The sequence below is a fragment of the Pongo pygmaeus genome, chromosome 10 (genome assembly GCF_028885625.2).
Source record: "Pongo pygmaeus isolate AG05252 chromosome 10, NHGRI_mPonPyg2-v2.0_pri, whole genome shotgun sequence".
Taxonomy (NCBI): domain Eukaryota; kingdom Metazoa; phylum Chordata; class Mammalia; order Primates; family Hominidae; genus Pongo; species Pongo pygmaeus.
Window position 1 is genome coordinate 62,643,848 of NC_072383.2, and position 24,338 is coordinate 62,668,185.

Sequence of the window (24,338 nt, forward strand, 5' to 3'; positions counted from 1 at the left end):
TTACTTTAACACAGATAGTGATTATGACAGCTGTTCCCTGCATGGGAGGGAACACAACAATGGCACAGAAATTATTCAAGGCTGATTATACTGAGTCTGCATCATTGAACATTTTCTCTCTATGGAGAGGGTCTTCAGTTTATTGCTTTTTCAGCTAACTAATCAGCTTCCTGTTTCCTTTCTCACATTTGGCAAATTAATTTTCGGGACAAATCATGTCTGCAGTTTCTAAGGAAACTACAGGGGCTCAGATTTCTCCCGGATGAGTTACAGGGTGGGTTGATGCAGAAAGGAGTGCTCTGTGAGGTGCTCATCAAGCCCCATCCCACTGTGTACCCTAATTGACTCCTGTATGTCCAGCCATGGCATTGTATAAGATAGTGCCAGTATTTGTAGCCCTTACCTGAGAACTTCACTTGTTCTGTTATCATGAGATTTTTTTGTTAACTGGCAGTGCTAGGCTGACCTTGTTGTTGCTGCTTCTTTGATATTTCTACCAGTACCTTGTTTGGACTAGTAGTTAAATAATGGAAGAAGAGTTTTTGGAAATGATGGACATTTCGTTCAGTTGGTAACTTAAATGGGGGCTGTGAACAAGTCTACTTTCAGAACTTCCAAAATGTTTTGATCCTGCTAAGATGCAAAATACCTGATTATATTTTATTGACTTAGTAGATAGAGTATGGCTTTCAAGTGAGACAGACCTGGGTTCAAATCTCAACTTCACCACTTAGTAATTGCATGACCTTGGGAAAGTTATTTAACCTTCTGGTCAGTTTGTTCATTCATTTGTTCATTCTTTTTTCTTTCCTTCCAGAATAAAATAATTAGAAAAGTGCAAGGAAAAATATAATAATTTCCAATATTCTTACTACCCAGAATTATCTACTTATATTTATATGACTATATTTTCCTTTAGTTGTTTTTTTCCTATGCCTAGGAAAAAATTACCCTATTGATACATGCATACACTCCCCTTTTACTTCTTGTTTCTTGGGTAATAATATATACTTTGTTGGGCTAAACAAGATAAAATAATTAAAGCATCCTGCCCAGTGTCTGATCAACAGCAAACAATTGGTATATGGCAGTGGTTGTTATTATTGTTAATTCTCCTCCTATATTTGCGCATCTCCGTTAGAAAATATAGTCCTGGTAAATCAACAAACTTAAAAAAATAATTGTTTTTGGACAAACTATTTCTCCTCCCACGATATATTTGTAAGCCACAACTGGAAGAATTGGTGTTAATACGTGTAGGAATGTAGAATACGTTGTAAAACCTATTTATATTGCAAATAATGAAAATGTATTCAAGACCAGACCTTTTTCATAAATGATGGACTGCAGTTGGTAAACTTTAAAAAAAATGGTTGAACCAAATTTTAGAAAATTGCATGCATTATTTAAAAAGCTATGATGTTGGAGGAATAGAACAATTGAGAAGAAAATTGCTCACTTAAACTCTGCTGTGAAAGATTGATTTTTTTTTTTTTTTGCTTGCAGTGATCTTGCAAAGCCAATGGCTACTGAGTAATTAATTCTGGGGCTTTATTAATTTATGAAGAGCAGGAAAGGGTTGGCTTCTCTGCATTGTAGCTCATTCTTCTCAAGTAACATGTTAAAAAAAATCAAGATGCTGAAAAATTGGAACAATTTGTCAATTTAAACAAACGTTCTTTTTATGGGCTTCCTGGAGTGATCTTGCATTAAATTTCTAGGTCAAATTGGGTGGTAACAAAACTAAAGAGCAAAGAAGCTTGGGTGACCTGGCAGCATTGTGGGTAATCTATGACAAATGTTGTAAAGTAGGTTTAAATGTCCTTAAAAATATTGTAGGGTTGGACATGGTGGTTCAAGCCTGTAATCCCAGCACTTTGGGAGGCCAAGGTGGGCAGCTCACTTGAGCCCAGGAGTTTGAGACTAGCCTGGCCAACATGGTGAAACCCCGTCTCTACTAAAAATACAAAAATTAGCCGGGTGTGGTGGTGCACGCATGTAGTCCCAGCTACTCGGGAGGGTGAGGCAGGAGAATTGCTTGAACCTGGGAGGTGGAGGTTGCAGTGAGCCGAGATTGCGCCACTGCACTCCAGCCTGGGCGACAGAGCAAGAGTCCATAACAACAACAACAACAACAACAACAACAACAACAAAAGAAAACCCCTATGAAGTAGGCACTTTTGCTGTCCCATTTTCTGGATGAGCAAACTGAGACAATGAACTTAACCCAAGTTTACATAGCCACTGACTGTGGGAGCCAGGTTTCAAACCCAGGCAGCTGTACATTTTAGCTACTATTCTATGCTGACTGCCATTATATCTAGAATTTCAAGAGCATTTTCACCTGATGAGTAGAGCAAACATGTGACATTTGAGCATCACATATTTTGGAAACTTGTCAGGGAGACTAAGAGTAGTGTTTGAATTTTTTATTACGTGGTGTAAATCTTAGTCAAAATAACCATTTGTAAATACATCTGCTAATTTCTCTTGTAGTTGGATTAAAAAGTCCTTTTCTAATGAGTGGGGTGGTATGGCTTCCTTCTTGACATGATGAGCTCATGATTTTCTGTCTTTTTAAAGTTCATGCTGACTGTCAAACGTGTATGGAGCCCCATGCTAGCTGCAGGCAGGGGAGGAGAGAGATACAACAATGAGTAAGACTTAGTTCCTGTGTTCACAGGAGTTTATGATGTATTGAGAGGAAAGAGACTCCCTATGAATAATACAAGGGTGCGGATGAATCAGGTGTGGGAGTGTGGAGAAGTGTACCATTTGGAATACAGGTGTTAAGGAAGGTACATTTGTTTTTGAGATAGGGTCTGGCTCTGTCACCCAGGCTGGAGTGAGGTGGTGTGATTTTGGTCCACTGCAAACTCCACTTCCCGGGGTCAAGTGATTGTCGTGCCTCAGCCACCTGAGTACCTGGGATTACAGGCGAGTGCCACCACGTCTGGCTAACTTTTGTATTTCTAGTAGAGATGGGGCTGTGCCATGTTGGCTAGGCTGGTCTTAAACTCTTGGTCTCAAGTGATCTACCTGCCTCAGCCTCCCGAAGTACTGAGATTACAGGTATGAGCCACCATGCCTGGCCAGGAAGGTACCATTTCTAAATGTCAGATCAGCAGGATCCCAATCTGATATTCTTCATGTGCCATAGATAAAATTAAAAAAAAATTTACTGAGAGCCTAGTTTGTATCAGGTCATGTGCTAAAAAACTACTTTGAATGTTTAAAAAATACACCATGGGTACTTAGTTTTCAAGTATCAGGAAGGTTTAAAATCTAGTGAAACTAGAAGTAATTTTTTAAAAAGATAGAATCTGTCCTCCTGAGGAGCTTGCATATCTGATTGATGCTGGCACTGGGCCATACTGATGCACTGCCAAGTGACAGTCTGTTGTAAGCATGGACTAAAGACAGTGGTAATTAACGGTGCTGGCACTGCTATATTAAGTACAAGAGTATAATAGGCCACGCTTTTACTGTTTCTAAAAGAGAAGGAGAACATAGAAAGTATATTTATTAAGAGCTGTCTGCTTCCTTAGGAGTTTTTCTCTACTACCAAAACTTGAGATTGACTTTCAAAAACAAGACATAAATTTGACCATTACCAGGGCCCACTATTACTGGTGGATTCTTATATATTTATGATGGTAAAGATAAAAGTGAAAGTAAATCACCAGATATGCTACCTTTTGAAATGCTGAGGCCTATAGTGACTGACATACCATTAAATTCCTCTTATCCCCAAATATCTGTCACCTGTATAATTCAGGACACATGTACGTTCCTTTTCATGTAGAATGCTGATGTGATTTGAAATCCCTTTACATTCACTCCTCTGTAATTCAACCACAGCTGAATGTTCTGTTAACCTTTATCTCTAGAACATAGTAACGGAAAACATTTGATAATTCTGTTAAATGTTTCTTTTGAGTCAATTGTTTAATATTGACTTTTGAAATACAATGCCAATTCTCTTTACACAGGTCTTAATTTTACTCGTGGGAGTTAACCTGCTTAGTATGACTTTTTGGCTCACATTTTTTTCTTTCTGGTTCTCTGAACTGCCTTGAAAATACGTTTTATTTTAAGAAATAAAATTCCCAGCTACTTTATGGTGTTTCTAGAAAAAGCAATAATAGAAAAGCAAATGTGGAAGCAGGAATTATGAAGTTTAGCTATTAAAAAAGACGTTTTCAAAAGGAGGTTCTATGAAGAATCCTGAGTCTCTACTTTCATTTTTAAAATTAAACTTTAACTTTATTGCAAAGTAAGACTACTGTAGCAGCACCTCATTGAATTGGAATATAACGAATATATCCATAGAGAAATCACAAGGAAATAAATTCATGAAAAAACTCATAAGGCATTTAGTTTTATATGCACATATACAATCATGCATAAATATATTTTTTTAAACTTTCATATTTCAGATGATGACTTGGGTTCAGCTTAATTACGTGAACTTCTAATACTTGTCCTGGACTCTTAAACAATGAGAATAACGATGTAAAGATAATGTAAGATTCTTTTTTTTTTTCTTTTTTGAGACGGAGTCTTACTTTGTCACCAAGGCTGGCAGTATGGTGATGTGATTATGGCTCACTGCAACGTTGACCTCCTGGGCTCAGGTGATCCTCCCAAGGAGCTGGTACTATAGCCATGTGCCACCATGCCTGGCCAAGTTTTTTGGTAGTGTTTGTAGAGACAGCGTTTTGTCATGTTGCTCAGGCTAAGGTTCTTAATAAATACATGAAAATTTGATTTGTTCAGAATACTTTTTTTTTTTTTTTTTTTTTTGAGATGGAGTCTCGCTCTGTTGCCCAGGCTGGAGTGCAGTGGTGCGATCTTGGCTCACTGCAACCTCCATCTCCCGGGTTCAAGTGATTCCTGTGCCTCAGCCTCCCAAGTAGTAGGGATTATAGGCATGCACCACTGCGCCTGGCTAATTTTTGTATTTTTAGTAGAGATGGGGTTTCACCATGTTGGCCAGGCTGGTCTTGAATTCCTGACCTCAGGTGATCTGCCTGCCTTGGCCTCCCAAAGTGCTGGGATTACAGGCATGAGCCCTGGCATCCGGGCCCAGAATACTCTTTTTAAGTCAAGAGAGTGTAATACCTTGTAGAACTATTCTTAATGAGGACTGACACCAAAAGGATTTCTTTGTTTAAATTTCAGTGTATCTGAAAACACAGCAACTCAAACTGTATTGTCCAAGCATTGCTGTTGGCCAACATTTATATTGGATTGAGGAATTCTAATAGAGTAATAAGACTGTCTGAATATCAGTTAAATTGGTCTCAGAGAATTCTAGGGTTGGAAGCTGCTCTACTGGTATTGCTAGTCTGGCCTCACCTCATTTTAAATGTCCTTTCACAGCATCCCCGACTGCTGGGCTTGCAGCCTTTGCCTGAGAACTCCAAAGGAGAGGACATTTATGATCTCCTGAAGCTGGATGTTATATTACAGTCACAGCATTCTTTTGTTCTTTTCTTTTCTCTTTCTTTCTCTTCTCTCTTTTTTCTTTTCTTCCCTCCCTCCCTCCCTCCCTCCCTCCCTCCCTCCCTCCCTCCCTCCCTGCCTCCCTCCCTCCCTGCCTGCCTTCCTTCCTTCCTTCCTTCCTTCCTTCCTTCCTTCCTTCCTTCCTTCCTTCCTTCCTTTCTTCTTTCTTGCTTTTCTTCCTTCTATCAGGGTGTTGCTCTGTCACCCAGGCTGGAGTACAGTAGTGTGATCAGGGCACAATGCAGCCTTGAAACCGTAGGCTCTCAAGTGATCCTCCTGCCTCAGCCCCCCGAGTAGCTGGGACTAGAGGTGTGAGCCACCATGCCCAACAGAGCATTCTGAAATTTTGCTGACATCTGCCTCACCACAGCTCCCACTTAGCAGTTCTAACTTAGTCCTTTGGAGCAAACACAAAACTAATTTCACAGTTTCTACCAAGTGAGTGAGGGCACCAGAGGAGTATGCGGCAAGGACCTCAGTGGGGTATCCTGGCCAGTCAGACTCACCCTGTGGGTCAGAGTCTGGGTCCTGTGATGGCTAGATCTCTGGGATGACTGCTCATAGCGCCATTTTAGCCTCTAGTACAGCAACAACAAGCCCTAATCAAAGGACAGTATTGAGCGCCTGCTTTATGCCATGACTTTCATTATGTCATTTAATTCTCACCGTAACTCAAATATCATTACTCTAAAGATGAAGAAACTGAAACCCAGACATTAAGTAACTTGCTCAAGGACATAGAGGAAGCAAGTACTGGCATCAGAATTCTAACCTTTGTCTGCCGCGTTGCCTCCTGGAGGGTCTCACCAGGGGTGATGGGTCAGGTCATCACCTGACCTGTGTCCCTTCACACGTCTCCTCATTGGCCCACACGTTCTACATTGTTTCTTCTGAATGAACTCGACCTGGAGAGCGAAGGCTTCCAGACCTGCCAAACCAACATTACTGTTGATTCTAATCTCTCTCCTCTTCCTGGTACTTCTCTCTTCTCATCACCAAAATTAAGCATATTACATTCAAACACATCATCCTTCTCCTGTCTAGGGACACATTTCTAAGTTAAATCTACCTCAATAGATATGAGAAACCTCTCCTTTCATACCTCTCCTCAACAGGGTCAAAAGAATCTTTGGGCCTGGCACATGGCTCATGCCTGTAATCCCAGCACTTTGGGAGGCCAAGGCAGGCACATCATTTGAGGTCAAGAGTTCGAGACCAGCCTGGCTAACATGGTGAAACCCCATCTCTACTAAAAATACAAAAATTAGCCAGGCATGGTGGCGTGCACCTGTAATCCCAGCTACACAAGAGGGCAAGGCACAAGAATTACTTGAACCCAGGAAGTGGAGGTTGCAGTGAGCCGACATCCCTCCACTGTACTCCAGCCTGAGCAACAGAGCGAGACTCTATCAAAAAAAAAAAAAAAATCTTAGAATGGCTTGGTGTAAGGTTGGGGAATCCCAGCTAAACGGTTCATCATGACCAGGTTAAACAGTTATTTCATCTTCTGCAGTGATGAGTGTGAGTCTTCCAGTTCTTTTTTTGTTGTTTGTTTTTTTGTTTTGTTTTTTAAATTTTTTTAATTTTTTTATTATGATTATTATTATTATTATACTTTAGGTTTTATGGTACATGTGCACAATGTGCAGGTAAGTTACATATGTATACATGTGCCATGCTGGTGCGCTGCACCCACTAACTCGTCATCTAGCATTAGGTATATCTCCCAATGCTATCCCTCCCCCCTCCCCCCACCCCACAACAGTCCCCGAAGTGTGATGTTCCCCTTCCTGTGTCCATGTGTTCTCATTGTTCAGTTCCCACCTATGAGTGAGAATATGCGGTGTTTGGTTTTTTGTTCTTGCGATAGTTTACTGAGAATGATGATTTCCAATTTCATCCATGTCCCTACAAAGGACATGAACTCATCATTTTTTATGGCTGCATAGTATTCCATGGTGTATATGTGCCACATTTTCTTAATCCAGTCTATCATTTTTGGACATTTGGGTTGGTTCCAAGTCTTTGCTATTGTGAATAATGCTGCAGTAAACATACGTGTGCATGTGTCTTTATAGCAGCATGATTTATAGTCCTTTGGGTATATACCCAGTAATGGGATGGCTGGGTCGAATGGAATTTCTAGTTCTAGATCCCTGAGGAATCGCCACACTGACTTCCACAAGGGTTGAACTAGTTTACAGTCCCACCAACAGTGTAAAAGTGTTCCTATTTCTCCACATCCTCTCCAGCACCTGTTGTTTCCTGACTTTTTAATGATTGCCATTCTAACTGGTGTGAGATGGTATCTCATTGTGGTTTTGATTTGCATTTCTCTGATGGCCAGTGATGGTGAGCATTTTTTCATGTGTTTTTTGGCTGCATAAATGTCTTCTTTTGAGAAGTGTCTGTTCATGTCCTTTGCCCACTTTTTGATGGAGTTGTTTGTTTTTTTCTTGTAAATTTGTTTGAGTTCATTGTAGATTCTGGATATTAGCCCTTTGTCAGATGAGTAGGTTGAGAAAATTTTCTCCCATTTTGTAGGTTGCCTGTTCACTCTGATGGTAGTTTCCTTTGCTGTGCAGAAGCTCTTTAGTTTATTTAGATCCCATTTGTCAATTTTGACTTTTGTTGCCATTGCTTTTGGTGTTTTAGACATGAAGTCCTTACCCATGCCTATGTCCTGAATGGTAATGCCTAGGTTTTCTTCTACGGTTTTTATGGTTTCTGGTCTAACATTTAAGTCTTTAATCCATCTTGAATTGATTTTTGTATAAGGTGTAAGGAAGGGATCCAGTTTCAGCTTTCTACATATGGCTAGCCAGTTTTCCCAGCACCATTTATTAAATAGGGAATCCTTTCCCCATTGCTTGTTTTTCTCAGGTTTGTCGAAGATCAGATAGTTGTAGATATGTGGCGTTATTTCTGATGGCTCTGTTCTGTTCCATTGATCTATATCTCTGTTTTGGTACCAGTACCATGCTGTTTTGGTTACTGTAGCCTTGTAGTATAGTTTGAAGTCAGGTAGTGTGATGCCTCCAGCTTTGTTCTTTTGGCTTAGGATTGACTTGGCGATGAGGGCTCTTTTTTGGTTCCATATGAACTTTAAAGTAGTTTTTTCCAATTCTGTGAAGAAAGTCATTGGTAGCTTGATGGGGATGGCATTGAATCTGTAAATTACCTTAGGAAGGATGGCCATTTTCACGATATTGATTCTTCCTACCCATGAGCATGGAATGTTCTTCCATTTGTTTGTATCCTCTTTTATTTCCTTGAGCAGTGGTTTGTAGTTCTCCTTGAAGAGGTCCTTCACATCCCTTGTAAGTTGGATTCCTAGGTATTTGATTCTCTTTGAAGCAATTGTGAATGGGAGTTCACTCATGATTTGGCTCTCTGTTTGTCTGTTATTGATGTATAAGAATGCTTGTGAATTTTGTACATTGATTTTGTATCCTGAGACTTTGCTGAAGTTGCTTATCAGCTTAAGGAGATTTTGGGCTGAGACAATGGGGTTTTCTAGATATACAATCATGTCATCTGCAAACAGGGACAATTTGACTTCCTCTTTTCCTAATTGAATACCCTTGATTTCCTTCTCCTGCCTAATTGCCCTGGCCAGAACTTCCAACACTATGTTGAATAGAAGTGGTGAGAGAGGGCATCCCTGTCTTGTGCCAGTTTTCAAAGGGAATGCTTCCAGTTTTTGCCCATTCAGTATGATATTGGCTGTGGGTTTGTCATAGATAGCTCTTATTATTTCGAGATACGTCCCATCAATACCTAATTGATTGAGAGTTTTTAGCATGAAGCGTTGTTGAATTTTGTCAAAGGCCTTTTCTGCATCTATTGAGATAATCATGTGGTTTTTGTCTTTGGTTCTGTTTATATGCTAGATTACATTTATTGATTTGCGTATATTGAACCAGCCTTGCATCCCAGGGATGAAGCCCACTTGATCATGGTGGATAAGCTTTTTGATGTGCTGTTGGATTCTGTTTGCCAGTATTTTATTGAGGATTTTTGCATCAATGTTCATCAAGGATATTGGTCTAAAATTCTCTTTTTTTGTTGTGTCTCTGCCAGGCTTTGGTATCAGGATGATGCTGGCCTCATACAATGAGTTAGGGAGGATTCCCTCTTTTTCTATTGATTGGAATAGTTTCAGAAGGAACGGTACCAGCTCCTCCTTGTACCTCTGGTAGAATTCGGCTGTGAATCCATCTGATCCTGGACTCTTTGGTTGGTAAGCTATTGATTATTGCCACAATTTCAGCTCCTGTTATTGGTCTATTCAGAGATTCAACTTCTTCCTGGTTTAGTCTTGGGAGAGTGTATGTGTTGAGGAATTTATCCATTTCTTCTAGATTTTCTAGTTTATTTGCGTAGAGGTGTTTGTAGTGTTCTCTGATGGTAGTTTGTATTTCTGTGGGATCGGTGGTGATATCCCCTTTATCATTTTTTGTTGCATCTATTTGACTCTTCTCTCTTTTTTTCTTTATTAATCTTGCTAGCGGTCTATCAATTTTGTTGATCCTTTCAAAAAACCAGCTCCTGGATTCATTAATTTTTTGAAGGGTTTTTTGTGTCTCTATTTCCTTCAGTTCTGCTCTGATTTTAGTTATTTCTTGCCTTCTGCTAGCTTTTGAATGTGTTTGCTCTTGCTTTTCTAGTTCTTTTAATTGTGATGTTAGGGTGTCAATTTTGGATCTTTCCTGCTTTCTCTTGTGGGCATTTAGTGCTATAAATTTCCCTGTACACACTGCTTTGAATGCATCCCAGAGATTCTGGTATGTTGTGTCTTGGTTCTCGTTGGTTTCAAAGAACATCTTTATTTCTGCCTTCATTTGGTTATGTACCCAGTAGTCATTCAGGAGCAGGTTGTTCAGTTTCCACGTGGTTGAGTGGTTTTGAGTGAGATTCTTAATCCTGAGTTCTAGCTTGATTGCACTGTGATCTGAGAGATAGTTTGTTATAATTTCTGTTCTTTTACATTTATTGAGGAGAGCTTTACTTCCAAGTATGTGGTCAATTTTGGAATAGGTGTGGTGTGGTGCTGAAAAAAATGTATATTCTGTTGATTTGGGGTGGAGAGTTCTGTAGATGTCTATTAGGTCCGCTTGGTGCAGAGCTGAGTTCAATTCCTGGGTATCCTTGTTGACTTTCTGTCTCGTTGATCTGTCTAATGTTGACAGTGGGGTGTTAAAGTCTCCCATTATTAATGTGTGGGAGTCTAAGTCTCTTTGTAGGTCACTCAGGACTTGCTTTATGAATCTGGGTGCTCCTATATTGGGTGCATATATATTTAGGATAGTTAGCTCTTCTTGTTGAATTAATCCCTTTACCATTATGTAATGGCCTTCTTTGTCTCTTTTGATCTTTGTTGGTTTAAAGTCTGTTTTATCAGAGACTAGGATTGCAACCCCTGCCTTTTTTTGTTTTCCATTTGCTTGGTAGATCTTCCTCCATCCTTTTATTTTGAGCCTATCTGTGTCTCTGCACGTGAGATGGGTTTCCTGAATACAGCACACTGATGGGTCTTGAGTCTTTATCCAATTTGCCAGTCTGTGTCTTTTAATTGGAGCATTTAGTCCATTTACATTTAAAGTTAATATTGTTATGTGTGAATTTGATCCTATCATTATGATGTTAGCTGGTTATTTTGCTCGTTAGTTGATGCAGTCTCTTCCTAGTCTCGATGGTCTTTACATTTTGGCATGATTTTGCAGTGGCTGGTACCGGTTGTGACTTTCCATGTTTAGTGCTTCCTTCAGGAGCTCTTTTAGGGCAGGCCTGGTGGTGACAAAATGTCTCAGCATTTGCTTGTCTGTAAAGTATTTTATTTCTCCTTCACTTATGAAGCTTAGTTTGGCTGGATATGAAATTCTGGGTTGAAAATTCTTTTCTTTAAGAATGTTGAATATTGGTCCCCACTCTCTTCTGGCTTGTAGGGTTTCTGCCGAGAGATCCGCTGTTAGTCTGATGGGCTTCTCTTTGATGGTAACCCGACCTTTCTCTCTGGCTGCCCTTAACATTTTTTCCTTCATTTCAACTTTGGTGAATCTGACAATTATGTGTCTTGGAGTTGCTCTTCTCGAGGAGTATCTTTGTGGCATTCTCTGTATTTCCTGAATCTGAATGTTGGCCTGCCTTGCTAGATTGGGGAAGTTCTCCTGTATAATATCCTGCAGAGTGTTTTCCAACTTGGTTCCATTCTCCCCATCACTTTCAGGTACACCAATCAGACGTAGATTTGGTCTTTTCACATAGTCCCACATTTCTTGGAGGGTTTTCTCGTTTCTTTTTATTCTTTTTTCTCTAAACTTCCCTTCTTGCTTCATTTCATTCATTTCATCTTCCAGGGCTGACACCCTTTCTTCCATTTGATCGCATTGGCTCCTGAGGCTTGTGCATTCTTCACGTAGTTCTCGAGCCTTGGTTTTCAGCTCCATCAGCTCCTTTAAGCACTTCTCTGTATTGGTTATTCTAGTTATACATTCTTCTAAATTTTTTTCAAAGTTTTCAACTTCTTTGCCTTTGGTTTGAATATCCTCCCGTAGCTCGGAGTAATTTGATCGTCTGAAGCCTTCTTCTCTCAGCTCGTCAAAGTCATTCTCCGTCCAGCTTTGTTCCGTTGCTGGTGAGGAACTGCGTTCCTTTGGAGGAGGAGAGGCACTCTGCTTTTTAGAGTTTCCAGTTTTTCTGCTCAGTTTTTTCCCCATCTTTGTGGTTTTATCTACTTTTGGTCTTTGATGATGGTGATGTACAGATGGGTTTTTGGTGTGGATGTCCTTTCTGTTAGTTTTCCTTCTAACAGACAGGACCTTCAGCTGCAGGTCTGTTGGAGTACCTGGCCGGCCATGTGAGGTGTCAGTCTGCCCCTGCTGGGGGGTGCCTCCCAGTTAGGCTGCTCGGGGGTCAGGGGTCAGGGACCCACTTGAGGAGGCAGTCTGCCCGTTCTCAGATCTCCAGCTGCGTGCTGGGAGAACCACTGCTCTCCTCAAAGCTGTCAGACAGGGACATTTAAGTCTGCAGAGGTTACTGCTGTCTTTTTGTTTGTCTGTGCCCTGGTCCCAGAGGTGGAGCCTACAGAGGCAGGCAGGCCTCCTTGAGCTGTGGTGGGCTCCACCCAGTTCAAGCTTCCAGGCTGCTTTGTTTACCTAAGTGAGCCTGGGCAATGGCAGGCGCCCCTCCCCTAGCCTCGCTGCCGACTTGCTGTTTGATCTCAGACTGCTGTGCTAGCAATCAGCGAGACTCCGTGGGCGTAGGACCCTCTGAGCCAGGTGCGAGCTATACTCTCCTGGGGCACTGTTTCCTAAGCCCGTCGGAAAAGCACAGTATTCGGGTGGGAGTGGCCCGATTTTCCAGGTGCCGTCTGTCACCCCTGGAAAGGGAACTCCCTGACCCCTTGCGCTTCCCGAGTGAGGCAATGCCTCGCCCCTGCTTCGGCTGGCGCACAGTGCACTCGCCCACTGACCTGTGCCCACTGTCTGGCACTCCCTAGTGAGATGAACACGGTACCTCAGATGGAAATGCAGAAATCACCCGTCTTCTGCGTCGCTCACGCTGGGAGCTGTAGACCGGAGCTGTTCCTATTCGGCCATCTTGGCTTCTCCTCCCGAGTCTTCCAGTTCTATTCCTGATGTGGAACTAAAGAGCTGAATACCACAACTGTAAGAAGAGCATACGTGAGCTTTGTCCTTGGCCTGTTTTCAGGTGAAATTTAATAGCTCAATGAAATGGAGCTCTGGGAAAACACTGCAACATATATAATACTTAAAATGTAGCAAGAATGGTATCTCTCCAATTATTCACATACTATTTTAAAGGACCTTTCACACAATCCTTGTGTCCTTGTCACTACTCACTCAGTAAACTGGAAACCCTTTTTTTTTTTTAGACAGAGTCTCGCGCTGTCGCCAGGCTGGAATGCTGGAATGCAGGAATGCAGTGGCGCAATCCTGCCTCACTGCAACCTCTGCCTCCCTGGTTCAAGCGATTCTCCTGCCTCAGCCTCCCAAGTAGCTGGGGTTACAGGCATGTGCCACCACGCCCAGCCAATATTTGTATTTTTAGTAGAGACGGGGTTTCACCATGTTGGCCAGGATGATCTTGATCTCCTGACCTCGTGATCTGCCCGCCTTGGCCTCCCAAAGTGCTGGGATTACAGGCGTGAGCCACTGCGCCTGGCCAACTGTAAACTCTTTGAGGGTAGAGTACGTACTGTGTTCATAATTTTCTCTTTCATAGTTCTTAGTACAGTGCCTTTCCCACAGCATCTGATTAATGATTTTTTTCATGAATAAGTGAATGAATAAAAGAAATATAAAGGTGTCTTTATATGGTCAATATCAATCTAGCTCAAATAGTAGTGAGTCAGTTTTGGTCATTTTGAAGCAAGAAAATACTTAACAGGAAATACCAGGACAAGAAGAAGAATATGATGATATCTAAAATCTTTGGTTAGTTATGCATCTGAGGTTACATGGATCTGGCAGCAGATGTTTAAGTACATTTCCGTATGACATTCTGAGTGTGATTTGGTGTTGGAATTTTAAAGCCTCTGGGTTCCATGCTTGATAGAGTCCTTTCTTAAGAATTAACAAAATACAAAAGCTACACCTGATTGTCTTAAAAGATGCCCGTATTTAGAGAAATTATTTTTATGACTAAGATAAGAAAATCATATAAATAGAAAATGTCTCATGTAGGTAATGTGATCTGTCAAATAATTGTAAAGATTTTTTCCTCCCTCTCAATTTCCTCCTGCTGCCCTGCCCCTTCATCTGTGTCATGAGGGGGAAACTGTACGATGCTCATAGTGTGTGGACTCTGTCTTGGATAATGAGTTGAAGGAACTACATTTGTTTTTTTTTTGAAATGGAGTCTCACTCTGTCACCCAGGCTGCAGTGCAGTGGCATGATCTCAGCTCACTACAAGCTCCGCCTCCCAGGTTCAAGTGATTCTCCTGCCTCAACCTCCTAAGTAGCTGGGATTACAGGTGTGCGCCACCATACCCAGCTAATTTTTGTATTTTTAGTAGAGATGGGGTTTCACAATGTTGGCCAGGCTGGTTAGCCTTCCGAAGTGCTGAGAGTATAGGTGTGAGCCACTGCACTCGGCCTTAAAGGAACTACTTGTTAAGTCCCTACTTTAATAGGTCTGAGGAAAGTGTTAACTTCTTGTGGAAAAGGCCACAGATCTTGTCTGGTTAGCAGACGCCACTTTCACTATTCAGGAGCTGTTCACACATGTGCAAAAATTGTGGGATGAGGAGAGAGGAGGAAGAGTGGCTTTTATGCCACCAGACCTCCACTCTTTTTATTATCACAGGTGCAAAATGTCCCCATCTCCTGCCCAATGGGAGACAGCACTAGATCTGGTGGTCTGATGAGATCTTCTCTGACGCTCAGCTTGTGTGCGCATCAGCACCTGCCAGGGAACTCCGCAGCTGTACAGATGAGTTCCAGGCCCACTTCCCCAGAGCAGGTTGGCTCCCTGTGGTCTCTCTCTCCTCATAGCAGGCTTCCAGGGCCTTTTCTCTTGGTAATTGTCAGTCTCTGAAGATAAGCACGTAGGCCCTTTTTATTTTAAGACTTTACTGTTAAACAAAAAAATAGCATTAGGAAATCACAAGTCTCAGACCCACTTCCCCTTCTGGAAGCCCCTTGGGACGTAGTTTTTATTCCTTGTGTTGGGCTTTCTTTTCTTACTGACTTCTTCCCCCTTCTCCCATTAAAGGAAAAGTTCGCTCTCAAGGAAACCTCATTCCCAGCGTGTAGGCCTGAAGATGCAAGGTGTGCCGAATGGTCCATACTTTTTTTGTTTCAGCCTGGGAGCTCACATCTGTGGGGGATGTCCTCAGGTTATTAGCTCTGAGACATTCGGGGCATTTCCTCAAAGCCTTCATTTTCTTTAGCAATCCAAATAACATTATCTCATCCAACGTGAAGTGTTCACTGAGCCTTCCTTCCCCTAAATTCAGCATAAGTCATAACGATTGTAGATTGGCAGTGTATAATTTGCCCAAATGTGAATTCACTATTATTTGATTGGTAAAGCTTGATTAGTAAAGAATAATGGTAAATTGGCCTGGCTCCTGAGATTCTCAGGCAAAGTCCATGCTGGCTTGAGTTCTCTGTAAGTTGACTTTAGGTGACATCTTTCACGTTTGGAAAACAATATTCCAGACATGAAATAAAAAGCTGTGAGTCACACAATCAACATAATACTAGGCTTGGGCCATCGCTGCTTTTAGAGTATTGTGTTTTAGTGCTCATTTAATTATCTGTTTGCTATAAAAGTTGGCAGTCCTGACTTTCCTCTCCAGTGTAAACAAAATAATATTATCTAATTCCTTTGCTGTTTATTGCCATCATAGCAGAAACTCTTAAATTTTATTTTCAAAACAGAGTTAGATTTTCCTCGTAATAGATCTAAAAGAGGTGAAATTGAATGTTCCTTTTGCAAGCAAACAAGCTTCTGTCACTACTAGTAAGAAAAGTATTATAAGTAAAGAAGAATCTAAAGAGAGGTCTTTTTATCAGTCATGACACATGGGTGAGTTGACAGCCTAGAGTCTAGATGTCAGCTCTGGCAGTCTGGAAATTTGGTATCTTCAGGTTACCGACTGCTGAGTGAACTCAGGGGTATTGACTGCTATTAACTGGTTAATATATTCTCTGTGCTGCAGCAGAGTCTATATGGGAAATCAAATGACAATCCAAAGTTTGCTTGGTGAGCATGACGTCAGAGCCAAAGGGAGTTGGATGGTCTGAGTGGCATATGTCACAGCCCCAGGGGCAGGACGTCCTCCTCTCCACTCCAGAGACAGTGTTGTACAACAGAGCTGATTGCTTGTCCTCTTGGCTTGCCTAGTGATGGAAACCGAGCATAAATAGCCTCTCTTGTTAAAATAGAACACAAAACCCTCTAAGGTTTGAGCATATGAGAGGTCTGGAAGACGAGACTGTGCATGCAGTTACCAACTTGTCCTCCTGGATTTTCCCTCTCCTGCCAGTTCCCTCTCTTTGACTTTGGGTGTTCATCACCATCTTCAGCCCCAGGGTATATTGTGCCCTCTAAAAAACTGGTCAAAGGGAAGCATCAGACCTCTTCCTATGGTTCTCAGTACAACTGAGATAGGCTGCAACAGCCAATGAGTGTCTTATTAAAATTAATACAAAGCTGAAGAATACAAACATGTACCAAAACTATAAAAAGTTGATGGTTGATGGAGGATAAGTTTCTGTACCGGAGATTGCAAAAAAAGGTTGGGAAATCTATCTAAGCCAAGCAATTAGTCATGACCAGGTTAAACAGTGACTTCATTTTCTAAAGTGATGCCTTTTCAAAGAGTACTGCCCTTTTGAAAGCATCTTTACCTCTGCCAGGCAGCTACAACTGAATAGCTTGCGTGTCCTTTATTAGCCTGCTTTACTTTTGCAGATGGCTCATCTCATTTTTAATAGATTCTTATACAGCTCATTCTTAGGGTTGCGCCATTTCTGACATTGTCCTCAAATTCTGGGAAGCGTCATAGGAATGCCTTCTTTTTCTGGCTTGTTTAGGCTATCTTTATGAAGGCATTTAAAAATATTCAATATTTTTTCAATCAATAGCAGCCATTTTTTTTTCTTTTGATACAGGGTCTTGCTCTGTCACCCAGGCTGGAGTGCAGTGGCCCATCATAGCTCACTGTAACCTTGAATTCCTGGGTTCAAGCGATCCTCCTGCCTCAGCCTCTCAAGTAGCTAGGACTACAGGCATACACTACCACACCTGGCTAAGTTATTTTATTTTTGCAGAAACAGGGTCTTGCTATTTTGCCCAGACTAGTCTTGAACTACTGGCCTCAAGTGATTGTCCCACCTTGGCCTCCCAAAGCACTGAGATTACAGACCTGAGCCACAGCGCCTGACCCAGCAATTGCTTTTTGTTTTTGTTTTTACTTCTGAGGCAGGGTCTCACTGTTACCCAGGCTGGAGTGCAGTGGTGCGATAATGGCTCATTGCAGCCTTCACCTCCCTGGCCTCAGGTGATCCTCCCACCTCAGCCTCCTGAGTAGCTGGGCCTACAGGTGTGTGCCATCATGCCCAGCTAATTTTTGTAGCTTTTTTTTTTTTTTTTTGTAGAGATGGGGGTTCGCCATGTTGTCCAGGCTCAGCCATTGTTTTTCAAGTTCAAATTGTTTCATCTTTGGCCAATAGGAAGGAGCCTATTTATGTGACTCTTGTGTTCTTTTGACTTGACCCCATTAATTGTGAAACATTTCCTTTCTTTTTGAGGTCATCAAAATGTTTCAGGGTCATCTTGTACTTTTTCTGACCCAAACCTGGAATCAGTCACTCCTCAAAGGAGCCTTAGTTCCTTTGAGTGGGGAATGGTTTTTAGAGACCATAACCTGGGTGCTGGGGGTATTCATTGCTGCTGAGTTGTCCTTACTTCTAAACCTATTCAATGAATGTATGTATTTTTTTGAAAAGAAAAAAAATGAGTTCATACTAGTGTTTCCCATATAAATATATAATTGTAATATTTTAAAGAAAACAATTACTTTGGTTGTACACATATTTTCTATTACACTGAAAACATCTTGGCTTCATTTGATGTTAGCATAATTATTTATTTGCCTTATCCTGTAGTGGATATAAGAATTTAAGAAATATGAATATTATTAATAACAATACTACTGAATGAAATGTAAGATTTCTTTGCAGTTTTATTTGCTCTGGGAATATGTACCACTGTTGATGTACAGTCATAATATTGTGTTCTATGTCAACTTAAGAGAGAGAATTATTTTTTTCTGTGTTCTTATGCTATCAGTGGGATAGTCCATTAGGTTGATTTGTTTCCATTAATTTTCAATTGTTAGGGTTTTCTCTTACAATTTAAAAATAATTTATTCATTTATAGTCAGGGACTAGGTCTGTTGCTCAGGCTAGAATGCAGGGGTGCAATAATAGCTCGCTGCAGCTTTGAACTCCTGGTTTCAAGACATCCTCCTGCCTTGACCTCCCAAAGTGCTAGGATTACAGGTGTGAGCCACCATGCCCAGACTATTTTATGTATTTTCAAAATTTATTTTTATTTTTATGTCTTTTTAAGAGATGGGGTCTCGCTATGTTGCCCAAGCTGGCCTCAAACTCTTGGGGCTAAGCAGTTTTCCCACCTCAGCCTGCCAAGTAGCTGGGACTATAGGCATGCTGCTCCATCATCCTGGTTTTTTAAAAATTTAATGTTAGTATTATTAATATAGTGTTATTCCAGAGCCAAAACTACAGGAGGCACATCAAGAGAGGACTCAGTTTTCCATTCTTGTCTCCTCCACGATGTTCCTTCTCCTATACAAGTTTTCTAATTTGTTTTTGGTTTATCCATCTAGTGTTTCTTTTTATAAATATTAGCAAACACAAAATCTTTATATCCCCCCCACACCCTTTCTTTCATTCATTTTAATGGTAAATATTCTATTGGTGAATATTGCCGTTTGAGAATGACTTTTTTTTTTAAGCCATAATGATGGGCAATAGTTCAGAATTACTGAAGTCTGGCTGGAGAGATGAGGAACATTACTTTTTAATACTGCTTGAAAAGAGAACACTTTTTTTCTGGAAGCCCATTTTTCTAAAAGAAATAATCATTTTTTTCCCTTCATTTTCTCCGCGCCTCTCTAATTTGCCAGGAAATAATTCAACGCAATTCGGGCTGAAGCATGTGCCTCGCCGCCTGCGATTGGGTCACGGCCCCTTCTGAGACTGCTCGGAAGTGGGAGAGGACGCTTGCCCTCATGGGTGTTCTGCCCCTGAGACTGGCGCCCCTTGGTGCTCCCTCTATTCCCTCCCAGATCTTGGGAGAAGCACGGACATCTCTGTTTTTGCTTTTGGTCCCCGAAAGTGCGCCCACCGGCTCCCTGTCTCTGGCGCTTCTGGGCGCGGTGTAGCTGAGGCGGCCCCGCCTGCGCACGGCGGTGCCGGGATTGGGGGCGGGCACGCCGCCTCCGTCTCCCGCGCGCTCGCTCGCTAGCTAGCTCCCGCCCTCCCCGACTCGAGCGATCTCCTGCCTCAGCCTTGCAGGCTCCGCACTGCAGATGCCTGCTGGCTTCCCTGCGCTCGGCGGCTCCCGCGGTGCCCCGCAAGTCCCTGTGACTCTCCAGCACCGGCCGGCCGTGCGCTCCGTGCTCCCAAGGGCCGGTCAGCCGCAGACACTCACTCAGCTCCGCGAGCTCAGCCGCTCAGCCAGTGGGGTAGCGGGGACCGAGACGGACGGTGGCCGTGCCAGAGCCCGGGGCGCTCTCGGATGCGGCAGGACAAGCTGACCGGGTCTCTGAGGCGCGGGGGGAGATGCCTGAAGCGGCAGGGTGGCGGCGTGGGCACCATCCTGAGCAATGTGCTCAAGAAGCGCAGCTGCATTTCCCGGACCGCGCCCCGGCTGCTCTGCACCCTGGAGCCGGGTGAGGACCCAGGGCTGCAGATGGGGTGCTGGAAAGTAGCGCCGGGGCTGCCTGCGCTTCTGCCTTAGCCTGACTCCGTCTAGGCCGGGGAGCTCTGGGGAAAGTCCGCGTGCCACCCGGTGCTGGGCACCGCGTTGGCACCTGCAGGGAGCGATCGGTCTGGAAGGGTAGAGGGCAGACGGGGGCCTGGGCGGGGCAGCGGCCTCCCCAGGCACGGAGAACCCGCTGCTTCCACCCTCTGCCCGCGGACCCCCACCCTGCGGCCTATGTGCTCAGCTTTCTCCGCGTGGCGGGGAAGTGCGGGTGGCTGCCCAGGCCCTCAGAGGCCGCACCACCTATTGTGTTCCAGGCTCGCAGGAAGCCAGACCTTGCGAGAGGTGTGTGGGGGCGGAGAGAGGCACAGGTTTGACACTGGAGGTCGGAGGGGGAAGACAGTGGCTGCAAAGGCAAAATCGGGTGTTATTTTCCCGAGTCCCTTCAGCGTGAGTGCCGGGGTCAGCTCGAACTGGAGCCTGTAATTTGTGAGTGCGAGTGGGGAGCAGCAGGAGATCCTTTTCATAGGTGAGGTCCGGGAACGAGCCTGGTCGTGCTAGGCAAGGCCCTTCCCGCTGTCAGCCTGTGTTTACCCATCCCTGCTTCTCCAGGCTGCATAACTCCGCGTCGGCTCCATCACCCGGCATCCCTCCCCGGGATTTTAAGAGCCTGGCCCTAGCGCGGGCTCCTGGGCACGGAGGGAGTTGGCTGTACTCTCACTGGTGCTTGGCGCTCACCTGTTCCCTGGAGTGGCACCGGCTGCGTTCCAGGAGGGTTCGTGGTCCCCGGCCCCCACCCCCCAGCGCCAGCGCCCTGGGGACCTGCTGTAGAGCTGCAGGAGAATCGAGCTGCAGAGTCCCAAAGGGTGGGATGCGGCGCTGCCTTTCCCAACCTCGTGGTTTCTTTGTTTTTCTCCCCTAGGAAGTGTCTAGTTGGCAGAAGCTGTAGTATTTATTCACCATCTTCCTTTACCTCTTTTTTTTTTCTTTTAAATCTCCTTCCCACTTTAAAAGTGTTTTGTATTTCTGAATCCGGAATAGCTGTGATTATCAGATGAAACATAAACCTTCTCTCTGCCCGTATTCTGTTAGAAGAAAAGGGGAGTGAAAGTGACCTGGTTTAAGCTTTTGCATACAGGCGGCGAATTAATTTCAGTTAAATCCTCTTGCTCATTTTTGATCATGAGAGGATAGTTGTGGTTTTGGCCAACTAACCCCTGCTGGATTTCACTATGAGAAGGCAATCGGCCTGATGCCCAGCAGGTGCCCCGGAAAAGTCAGAAGAGCATATTGGTCAGACATACAGAGAATCCTTGTAGTGCGGCAAGAATAAGTCAGAGCGGAACCGAATTTCCTGGTCTTTGTTATCAAGCAAACATCATGATTATACGCTCCTCCATTCAGCACCTCGCGTCTGGACAGCAACCTCACTTGTTTCAGCGTGCCTTAAAGTGTGCGCTGGGCTGGAAACACTCCTGTGGCCATTGTTATCACCGTTCTACATTTGGGCAGGACTTCGTTTTAAACCACCTCAGAGAGAGGCGGATCCATGTGGTACTTAATATTCCTTCGGAGAAAAAAAAAACTTATCTGTCCAGGCAGATTATGGTTATGGCCCTGAAGCTTTAAAAAGAAATATCAAGGCATTGATTGGATGCCTGGGATTCTCTGCCACAGCTTACTTTGGAAACCTAGGACCCAACTCATGCATTTACAGCGCTCTTCCAGGATTCCAAGAGCACCTGCATACTGACGTGGGCTTGCAAAAATCAGATACATCTCTTTCCAGCTTCTTGACTCCGTGTATATATATATTTTTAAAAAGACCAGTCTACTTGATTACTTACTATTATTTCATAAATTCTGAAGATTGCTCCTATTCATACCAACCCCTAAGAAGTGGAAGTTGTGGAGAAGTTTTTAGTACACCTAATCTGCAATCAACAATCTTAGAAACAAAAATGCCATCATTTGACTTTTGAAATTTGTAAAACTTAATGTTATTGATAGTATTTGGCATTTCTTGGTCCTTGAACTTTTGGGCAATAATTCCTTTAAAAAATGGGGCCGGGTGCCGTGGCTCATGTCTGTAATCGTAGCACTTTAGGAGGCTGAGGCAGGTGGATCACTTGAGATCAGGAGTTTCAGACCAGCCTGACCAACATGACGAAACCCTGTTCTACAAAAAATACAAAAATTAGCTGTGCGTGGTGGCACGTGCCTATAATCCCAGCTATTCGGGAGGCTGAGGTGGGAGGATTGCTTACGCCCAGGAATCCAAGACTGCATTGTGCTATGATTGTGCCTGTGAATAGCCACTATACTTCAGCCTGGGTGATATATTGAGACTCTATCTCTTAAAAAGAAGAAAAGGAATTGAAACTGAGATAGGTTAGATAAATTGTTTCAGTCTAGGAACCAAGTCGAGTGGAGGACTGTGTGACTCCAAGCCTGTGGTGTCATTTTTTGTTTTTGTTTTTGTTTTTGTGGTACTCCAGGCATCTATGTAAACCACCATCATATGTAGTAAGGCACATTCTATTGCTGTAGTGTATTTTCCTATTTTAAGAATCAATATGCTTACCTTTTGGCAAAATTGACTAAAATTTAGTAAAGATACACACTTTAAAAAAATTTGTGATGATTCAGTAGAATCAAGCTTTTACTAGTATTTTCGATATAACTTGTTATAGTCTCCAAAAATAACATCTATTTATGTATTTTTCTTTCAGGAGTTGATACCAAGTTGAAATTCACTCTTGAGCCATCTTTAGGTCAAAATGGTTTTCAGCAGGTAACTGGTTTTGAAAACACTCTTCTTTTGGGGGTACCAACAGGGCACAATGAGATATATTCTCAAAGTGGAAATAACATATTCTTTGATATGAATGTGAAGACGAGTCACTTCAGAAATATTTCAGGTAAAGTAGCTTTTGAGCTACAAGTGGCCGGGGTTTATATTTGCAATGACAAATTTTGCACTTTCTATTAATGGTACATGTGTGAAAAATTTTAAAATGAATAAATTTCACACCTGTACCGTAATGTCTATTATTCTGAACCCCATAATATGTATTTTGGCTTATTAACCAGAGCTTCCCAACCATTTTGTTTGTACTGCAAAGGGGTCACAGATGTGTTAAGGGTGCCCAAGGGGTGGGACGTGGCACAGTAATAGCCATGGACTGATCACTTCTGTCTGAAAGAAGCTTTGACTTGTTTACTCCATTGTGCTGTGCAAATTTCAACACATTCTGTGAATGTCAAGATGGGAAAGAGATTGCAAAGTGCTTATCTAGGTCACTGTGATCACCTCCTGGGATTTCTTCTTTGTTCCTAGTGGTACGATGCTCTCAAGGCAGTTGCCAGGCTATCCACAGGAATACCAAAGGAATGGAGGAGAAAGGTAAGGAGAACTCATAGGGCTAGAATACAGAAGGATCATCACTGCCCTTCTTTAAAGCCTCTGGAATGTCAAAAAATATATTCTAGGTTTAGTTACTTGAAAACCTGTCTTGATTATTCATTCATGCAATAAATATTTATTGATTATTCTGTGCCAAGTAATGTTCTAGGTTCTAGGGATATAGCAGTGGAAAAAAACAAAACAGACCAAAGTTTTTTGTCCTCATGGAGCTTACAATGAATAAAATATAAAGTATGTCAGATGGTAATAAGTGTCATGGATAAAAATAAAGTGTAGAGAGAAATAAAGAGCGTTTAGGAGAAAAGGGGTAAGGAGGTGGAATTTTAAATAGCAAGGTGACATTCGAGTAGGCCCCTGAAGAAGTTGAGAAGCCAGCCATGCAACTACCTGGGAGGAGATACTCCAGGCAGAGGGAACAGCCAGCGCAAGCACCCTCAGCCCTCAGGCAGGAGCATCTTGCATCTGGGTTGTATTCAAGCAAAAATGGGGTGGGGCGGGGCTGGGGCACAGTGAACAAAGGGGGAAGCAGTAGGTGAGGGGGTCATAGAGGTAATGTGGTGGGTTGAGGGGGTGGCAGATCATGGAGAACCTGGTAGGCTACTATAGGTCTTGGGCTTTTGCTCAGTGTGAGCTAGGAAGCACTGGGAAATTTTGAGCAGGGGAGTGACATGATCTGACTTTTATTATGAATGGGCTACTCTGGGTACTGACTTGAGAATATGAGAGACAAGGGCTGAAGTAGGTAGACCAGTAGGAGACTTGCAGTAGCTCAGGCAACAGATGCATCAGGGTTGTGGTAGTGGAGATGGAAATCCTAGATATATTTTGAAGGCTGAGCTTACATGAATTCCTATTGGATTGAATATAAGGTATAAAAAGGATGTCAAAGATGACTTCAAGATTTTGGCCTGAGTGATT

General features: G+C 42.8%; 1 protein-coding gene across 2 annotated transcripts in view; it reads left to right on the plus strand.

Moving 5' to 3' along the window:
* TBC1D30 (TBC1 domain family member 30) overlaps positions 1–24,338 on the plus strand; it is a 106,866-nt gene that overhangs the window by 31,032 nt on the left and 51,496 nt on the right. The window contains exons 1-3 of one of the 2 annotated variants that reach the window (XM_054442090.1): positions 19,575–19,961; positions 22,726–22,787; positions 23,334–23,399. In XM_054442090.1, the coding sequence (XP_054298065.1) occupies positions 19,808–19,961; positions 22,726–22,787; positions 23,334–23,399 (282 nt within the window). In that variant the 5' untranslated portion in view covers positions 19,575–19,807. Of the gene's footprint in view, positions 1–19,574; positions 19,962–22,725; positions 22,788–23,333; positions 23,400–24,338 lie in introns of those variants that run through there. The other variant, XM_054442089.2, reaches the window with a different exon arrangement.